The 8,889-nt window shown below is 37.5% G+C and overlaps 2 protein-coding genes across 2 annotated transcripts in view; both read left to right on the top strand.

Moving 5' to 3' along the window:
- dcun1d3 (defective in cullin neddylation 1 domain containing 3) overlaps window positions 1-8,889 on the top strand; it is a 148,698-nt gene that overhangs the window by 75,842 nt on the left and 63,967 nt on the right. The gene's annotated exons all lie outside the window — the stretch shown is intronic.
- Window positions 1-8,889, top strand: part of LOC109935637 (dynein axonemal heavy chain 3) — a 214,009-nt gene that overhangs the window by 147,682 nt on the left and 57,438 nt on the right. Inside the window, exons 49-50 of the mRNA XM_048609665.1 lie at window positions 4,017-4,184; window positions 8,527-8,669. Coding sequence (XP_048465622.1) covers window positions 4,017-4,184; window positions 8,527-8,669 — 311 coding nt within the window. The remainder of the gene's footprint in view (window positions 1-4,016; window positions 4,185-8,526; window positions 8,670-8,889) is intronic.

Here is an 8,889-nt window from a genome sequence, read left to right as displayed (position 1 = left end):
AGCTTGCTTTCCCTCCATGGATTCTGCCTAACCTGCTGTGATCTCCAGCATCTTGTTTTCAGTACAGATTCCAGCATCTGCAGTAATTTCCATGGGTGCTGCCTGACCTGCTGTGATCTCCAGCAATTTTTGTTTTTAACCAAGATGTTGCCTAGATTGGTGTGTATTAGCTTTAATGAGAGGTTGGAGAAACTTGAAATGCTTTTGCTACAGTGTTGGAGGCTGAGGGGCAACCTGATAGAAGTATATAAAATTATGAGAGGCATGGATATAATGGATAGTGGGAGTCTTTGTCTCAGGGTGAGAATATCAAATACTAGGGGCATAGGTTTAAGGTGAGAGGGGATAAGTTTAAAAGAGATGTATGAGGCAAATTGTTTACACTGAGGGTGGTAGGTGCCTGGAATGTGCTGCCAGAGGATGTGGTAGAAGCAGATACAATAGCAACATTTAAGAGGCATTTAGACAGACACATGAACAGGCAGGGAATAGAGGGATACAGACCATATGCAGGCAGATGGGATTAGTTTAGAATGGCATCACGGCTTGTTCCTGTGCTGTACTGTTTGGTGCTCTATGACTCATAGGTATAGATTGGCACTATAAAGTCTAATAATTGTCTCCTTGTACTGCAACATAATTGAGAAGAAAAGGGTAGGCAATTTGGAACTGCTCTAAGTACCTCCTTGGGATCAGTTGTTCCCTAGATAATATAAATATTTATGTGAGTTGATACAACTTTGCATATAATAGCTCAACAGCATAAGCTAGGAACGTAAATTCAGAATGTAGGTTACAAATGATGAAGTATAGTCAGTGTAATATGGAAAAGGTAACAATAACATCTCCTTGTGATCTGAATTTGTCTCTTTTTGAGTGGTCTTTCATCTCTTCTTTCTCCATGTAGTCAGCACAGGCTCAGTGATAGCATGCTTACCTGAATCAGAGGTTGTAAGTTTAGATGCCACTCTGGAGATTTGAACACAAAATTTAGTGGTGGTGCAGGAGAGCTGCACCATCAAAGTTGCTTACAATTGGATGATGTCAATCTGAGGCCTATTTTTCTTCCTCAGTTGCATGTAAAAAATACTATGGTGGCAATGCTGCCTCACAGCGCCAGGGACCAAAATTGGATTCCAGTCTTGGGTGACTGTCTGTGTGGAATTTGCATGTTATCCCTGTGTCCGTGTGGGTTTCCTCTGGATGCTCTGGTTTGCTCCTATTTTCTGAAGATGTGCAGGTTAGATGGATTGGCCATGCTAAATTGTCTCATAGTGTCTAGGGATGTGCAGGCGAGGTGGGTTAGCCATGGTAAATGTGAGGTCATGGGACAGGATGGGATGTTCTTTGGAGGGTTGGTGCAGACTTGATGGGCTGAATGTCCTCCTTTTGCACTGTAGGGATTCTATGATTATGTTGAAGAGAGTGAAAACTTCCTCTGTCCTAATCAATATTTAAATAACCAGTATCACTAAAGCAAATTTGGTCTCATTAGCACTTTGTGGAATCGTGCACAAATTGGCTGCCATCATTTCACAACTCTAATAATATAACATTGGCTATAAATTGCTTTGGGACATCCTGAAGTTGTCAAATGTACTTCATAAATATGAATTTTCTCCTTTTCTCCAAAGGAGGTGAGGTTAAGATTGAGTCATAGAGATGCACAGCACGGTAACAGACCTTTTCAGTCCATATCGTCCATGCCGACCAGATAACCTAAATTAATTTGTCCCATTTGCCAGCATTTAGCTCATATCTCTCTAAACCCTACCTATTCATGTACCCATCCAGATGCCTTTTAAATGTTGTAATTGTACCAGCCTCCACCACCTCTTCTGGCAGCTCATTCCAGACACACACCATTCACTGAGTGAGGTTTCTAGTCTGTCAAGTTAATTTTTATCATCCCTGAGTTCAGATGGCTCATCTGATAGCCCTTTACATGTGTAGCAGACCAGATGTTCGGTATGGAGTTCGTTTAGCTCAGTTGGCTGGATGGCTAGTTTGTGATGCAGTGATGCCAACAGTGTGGGCTCGCTTCCTGTACCAACTGAAATCTCGCCTTCTCAATTTTGCCTCTCACCTGAGACATGGTGACCCTCAGATTAAACTCAAGTTATCTCTCTCAAATAAGAGAGTGGAATTATCTAAAGATCAGGCAGTCAAAAGGGGTAAAAACACAGTAAAACATTTTCTTAATCACAAAGTGCATACTTACAGTCAATCGATGTGAACATGTAATAATTTGGATATTATCATCATGCGCATAAGTTTGAATATGATTGGATAATATAGCCCTCTATACTACTTGTAATGTAAAGTAGAAGAAACACTGTTGGATAGAGAGAAGTGTGTAAATGTGTGACTTTTTATTGGAAACCTGTTTTCTGTTAAAATAATATAAAACCATTGTTTTGCAGCAAATTGAAGAGTTGTGTGGTACCTTTGATGGGTATGCCTCTGATGCATACATGAATAAATGCTTAGACAAAGAAACTTAATCGCATTTGGTCTTTAAGGGATCAAGGAATTAAAAACTCTCTCTTTCAGTGAGGAAGCTTTTAGAAATAATTAATCAGGACAAAATTAATAGTCATTTAGGAAAAAGCAGATTAATTAAGGAAAGCTAGAATGGGTTTGTTAATGGTACATTGAGTTTAACTAACTTGCTTAAGTTTCTTGATGTGATTTCCAAAAGGTATTTAATAAACAGCCTCACAGAGACTTGATAGCAAAGTTAAATCTCAAGGGACTGTAAGAACACGGATACTGAATGGCAGAAAACAAACAGTAATGGCAAAGTTATTTTTTGTACTAGAGTAAGATTTATCGATGAGTTTCCCCAGGGACCACTGTTAAAGCCCTGATCTTCCTGATATATATTAATGATCTAGACATTGGTGGACAGGGCACAATTTAAACATTTGTGTATGAGGTGATACTAAGAAGTATTAAGAACCATGAAGAATTGTCTAGAACTTCAAAAGGTTGGTGGAATGGGTCACAAGTGGCAGATGGAATTTAGTGAGAGAAGTGTGAAGTCAATAATTTTGGTAGAAGAAATGCAAAGAGGCAATAACACTTAAATTGTGAGATTCTAAAGGGAATGCAAGAGGTACATGATTGAAGGTGGTAGGACAGTTTGAAAGCTTGTTTAATAAAACAAAGAAGTTACATTATTCCCCAAAAAAAAACACTGGTTCGGCCTCAACTGGAGTATTGCATTACTACACTTTAGGAAAGTTTTGAAGACATGAGTGAGAGTTCCAGGTATGAGGAACTTCAGTTAAATAGGCAGATTGGAGAAGCAGAGACTGTTCTCCTGCAGAAGCTTGAAAAATTTAATTGAGATATTAAAAATCACATGAGGTCTGAACAGTGTAAATATGAAAAGACTGCTGCCATTGGTGGAATGATCAAGAATCAGTGGGCACAGATTTAAGGTAATTAGCAGAACCAGCAATGGAGATTTGAGGTAAAACCTTTCCACACAGTTAGTGGTTAGGGCCTTGAATGCATTGTCAAGATTGTGTGATGGAAGCAGGGTCAACTGGGGCTTTCAAAAGGGAATTAGATTATTATTTGAAAAGGAAAAAAAAATGGCAGGACTATGGGGAAAATATGGAGGAATGGCACTCAGTGAGTTGTTATTTCAGGTCAGCACAGACACTCTGGGTTGAATGACTTCCTTCTGTAACCATTATATGATCGTATACAATTAATATTTTGAATTATCCTGTTGATCTGTTACAATTGATACAAAATCAACATTTAAAGGGGTAGTTTTAGTGATCTGTCACAAATGGAGAAATATACAGATTTGAGCCCCACCCGATGTAGTTCTGATCCTAGCTACTGTCTATCTCAAGAAGCCCAAAAGGGGAAAGATATTTGGAGGAGGAGTGAATAATAGAAGGCAACATAAGTTCCACATGTACTTAATCAAAATATTTTAAACATTTCTTTTAGAAACGAAAATGTTTTTAATTATCTGATTTATTTTTAACTTTCAGTCATACGTTGACTACCTACGGGCTCTACCAACTGTGGCCCATCCTGAGGTCTTTGGACTTCATGAAAATGCTGATATTACAAAAGATAACCAGGAGACTAATCAACTTTTTGAAGGGGTGTTACTAACTCTTCCCAGACAGAGTGGTGGTGCTGGTAAATCACCTCAAGTAAGATAATACAATTATAAAATGCATGACCAAAGATCTGATGTTTTAAATACTTTAAACCTAATTGCTGGCTCCATTTTTACATTAAAATTACAAAAGCAGCAATGTTAATTTTTTAAAAAAATCTTTAAAATATATTTGGACTCAACTGTTTACAATAAAATATATTGAAAATCAGTTAGTTTGGAAAATGGAGAGTATAAAAGTTTGAATTTAGGGATGAACACACTTTTATTTTAGGTAGCCACACTGAGTTGTCAATGTTATTCAATGATTTCCTCTGTAAGTCCATTTGTAAATGTTGCATGCTTTGAATCATGCAGGCATTATAGCATTTTATGAATAACTTTTGTTCATGAAGTAGTAAAAATACAAAACAGGTTTGTCCTGAAACAAAATCATTCAATAATCAAACTTCTGTTTGACTAAATTCAATTTGCATGTAATAGAGGGTACTGGGATCTACAGGTAAAATAACTAACTTAGGTACAAAATAAATTGCAACATGAAAACAATCAATTTGGCCTAAATGGTCTGCACAACATTTACTGTTGACATATGAGATATTCCTATTCACATTTACCTGTTATGTTCCCATATCTTTGTCACATTTTCTTTCATCCACTTATTTAATCTAATCTTGAATGCTGGCATGGGAATGGAATTTGGCAGGTTTTTGACAATGTTCACTGTTATTAACTCTCTTAAGTCTGACTAAAGTTTAAAAGTTTAGCACAAGCACAGATTAATGTTGAAATCCTGAAGTTGCAGTCTACCATTTCTTTGCCAGAGGCTGTGTTGTAAACATCCTAAACAGTTGCCCTAGAATCATCCTACAACAAAAACCATTTGATTTGGAAAGAACTCACTCCTTTCTATTTTCATGGTTTAGAAACGTTCAAGAATAATTTCATAGAATCCCCAAAATGTGGGGACAGACCATTCAGCCCAATGAGTCCACACCGACCCTCCGAAGAGCATCCCACCCAGACCCATCCCCCTAACCCTGCACTTCCCATGGCTAATGCACCTAACCTATACATCCCTGAACACTATGGATAATTTAGCATGGCCAATCCACCTAACTTGCACATCCTTGAACGGTGGGAGGAAACTGGAGCACCCGACAGAAACCAACGCAGAAATGGGGAGAATGTATAAACTTCACAGATGGTCAACTGAGGCTGGAATCAAACCTGGGTCCCGAGGGCTGAGGAAGCTGTGCTAACCACTGAGCAACCTAGTACCATTACTTCACCATTACAAACATGTTCAATGAGGTATAATTGGATTTTAAACTGTGATCAAGGTGGTAATTATTACTAAACAACTGAACATGCCCTGTAAAAATAATTTTGTATTTGTGGCATGTTAAATATTTCCATAATGATTAATTACTATGTTTTCATAATTAAAAATGCATTTTACGATATATTTCAGCTTCTACATTATTCCAATGCATATTTTCAAATGGTTAACTTGTGATAATCGTTTTTGAAAATGATTATTGTTGCTTTTAATTTCCTAATTGGCTTCCTATAAGAATTCTTCAGTGTGATTAGCCAGCTTGGTGACATTACAGCAGCTTGATGTTGAGAGTTCTCATTAAAAAATCCTATAATTAATTGCAGAAATTATTAAAGCTCTCACCGTAAAGAGATCACTAGTTCTCTTGGTGAATCTTTTTTCGAGGCCAGTGGTGAGTGCATTTGCTTTGCTAGCGATCATAAAACCAGAACCATGGTTTCTGTCCCAGGCACTAACCCAGAATTTCACATCCTTATGACCTCTGCAATGACAAAGATTCTCTTGCTCACTGTTCTGAATGACCTGTATTGAATCTTATGTCTTTATGCCTTTGTTTGAGACTCCTAAACGAGCCGAAACAATCTCCTTCCATCTACCTTGTCCATTATAATTGCTTGATAACATCTTGTTCTTCAGTTTAAAAAAAAATCTTTTAAACCCTTCGTACAAACAGTCATCTTGTGGTACAGACCTTGGGTACTGGTAGAAAAAGACATTTTTGTCAAAACATTCCATCTTGTAATCATCATGACAACTCACAATACTAACAGTTAATGATGACTGAGAGTTAACTGCTAAGCTTTGTTTAAATGGCCAAGGCATTTTTCCTCGGAAATGATCCAGAGAATGGAGTTACCTATTTTGTTGAATTGAAACAGGCAGTGTACATACATGTTGTTTCTGTCCGCAGATAAGCTCCTAAGTAATATATGTAGCTACAAGCACTGACGAGCACGCCACACTGAGAGCCCAAAAATTCAATAATTCAGAGGTTTCATCCCAGCTACATTTTCAGGGTATTCCATCAATCCTTAACCAGCTTTCCCCGAGCCAAAGAGCCGTTAACTGAACTGTAATGAACTTTGTCTTAATTTTACTTTTTATTATCATGTATGACTTTTGTCATTAATGTAGGCACCGTAGTGGGGCAACTTATAAAACTTTTCACTTTTTTTAATGTAAATGAACATATGGAAAATTTCTATTCTATTCTAAATTTTAGTTGTTCCTTACACACTCAGGATTATATAGCAAATGTTGTTTGGTTGTAGAATCACATCTAATGTCCCACACTGTTGTGCAGGCTGGTTCAGTACAGTTGGCACCTTGCTTGTTATTGTTGCGAAGTTGGGTGGAGTATTTGTGGATTGGAAGGCGGGATGTTGGAATTTGATGTTTATAAAATGATAGGGGGAAAGAGTGTGTGGTCCCTTTAAAAGACGTGTTTTTTCTTGATTAAAGAAAGAGTGCAGGTGCACAGAGAGCTTCTGAAATTGAAAATGTATCAAAAGGCTGTGTGGTTAGCAACCCAGGCAGTAGTTTGTTTTGTTATTAATGCAACCAGTTTGAAAATCAGCCAATTAATTTAAAACAGGCACTTAAGAGACTAAAAAAAAATTTAAAACTGATCATTTTGACAACCTAGGACCAATCCTATGTAAGAAATTTACACGTCATCAAGGGTATAAAAGAAAAGGTCTTTTGAAAATTCGTGACACAACAACTGCCATCTAATAGAGTTAACAATGGATCAGCTCGAAACAGAAAATCTCTAGCTCTTACAGAATTCTCTAAGCTCTCAAAAAACTATCATTAAATAAAGGTATAATGGCACTCTTAGCTAATATTCCGGACACAATAATTCGATGGAGAAAGGCATTCCAGGCTAAGAAGAAAGTGCAGAGCACTCGTATCCTGTCCATAATTTCGAGAGACTAAGTTTTAAGTTGTTTTTATTAATTTGGTTTATATAAATGGGATTTATATCTATTGGAACAGCATACAATTAGAATTTTGTTTTATTCAGGAATAGTCAGTAGTTAAGGGGGAATTGTCCAGTTTGTTAATAGTTTTGTTAATTTGTTCACTATTAGAGTTAGATAAATAAGTTGCTACTTGTTGATTATAGAGTGAGTGAAAGGATTTAACCACTCCGTTATAACAGACGGGGGGATGTTGGTGAGAGGCAGGTTATATAAATTTTCACACTTCTTTTAACAGGTTATGAAGCAAAGCAAGCCTCTCTGGGTGTTTAAGTTTTAATTATCAGAGGCGGGGTTAACCTCTGCTTCATAACATTATGAACAGTGAAGGGGAGCTATCAGTCTTTAGGACCTAGAGCCTACATATCTAACATCACACTAACACCAAAATCCATGTACCAATTACTTGTATGTGACAGCCGTTGGCCCGTTTATGGTTTTACACAAGATATGGAGAAACAATGACTTTTATAGTATTATCACTGGACTATTAATCTAGAGATCCAAGCAATGTCCTGGGGAACCTGGGTTCAAATCTCATTGTGGCAGATAGAATTCAGTAACATCTGGAATTAAGAACTAAATGATGACCATGTATTGTTGTACAGTTGATTGTTGGGAAAAAACATTATCCTGCTGGATGGCTTTTATGCCGCTATTTCAGCATAAAGTTTTCATGGTGAACAGAGGATGCATCCTTAAAACAGTATAGGCTACTTAAGACGTACAACCTTGAAACACTGGGAAAAACATACAGTGCACCTTTTTAAAAAAAAAAGCATAATTGAGGCACCTGATGTATGCTGCATCCCTACGGCAATGCCCTGACTAATGAGAATGTACCTGCCTAGGCATTTCAATGTCAATAATGGCCCAACAAATCAGTAGTCTACTCTCATATTGTATAAAATTATGTGCCCTTGTTCTGATAAGCATCACATCTTGTCTCTTTTGGTGATGTTCAAAAATAGTTTTTTTTTAAAAAAAACCTGCTAGTTACATTCAGAGTAAAATCAGAAAAGCATCTTCATGGATGTATATACTAATTTCAGGAGGTTGTTGAAGACTTGGCTGCAGACATAATGTCCAAACTACCTGATGACTTTAATTTGGAGGATGTGATGGCAAAATATCCAGTAGTGTATGAGGAGTCGATGAACACAGTCCTCAGACAAGAACTTATCAGATTCAACAGGTGTGCAACAAAATGTGTTTTCTGTATAACAAAACTATATTCAGAAGAGAGACAACAAGGTGCAGGGCTGGATGAACACAGCAGGCCAAGCAGCATCAGAGGAGCAGAGAGGCTGATGTTTTGGGCCTAGACCCTTCTTCAGAAAAGGGGGAGGGGAAGGGGGTTCTGAAATAAATAGGGAGAGAGTGGGAGGCGGATAGAAGATGGATAGAGGAGAGGA

The sequence above is a fragment of the Rhincodon typus genome, chromosome 21 (assembly GCF_021869965.1).
Source record: "Rhincodon typus isolate 14 chromosome 21, sRhiTyp1.1, whole genome shotgun sequence".
NCBI lineage: Eukaryota > Metazoa > Chordata > Chondrichthyes > Orectolobiformes > Rhincodontidae > Rhincodon > Rhincodon typus.
This window is presented reverse-complemented; position numbering and strand designations above follow the sequence as displayed.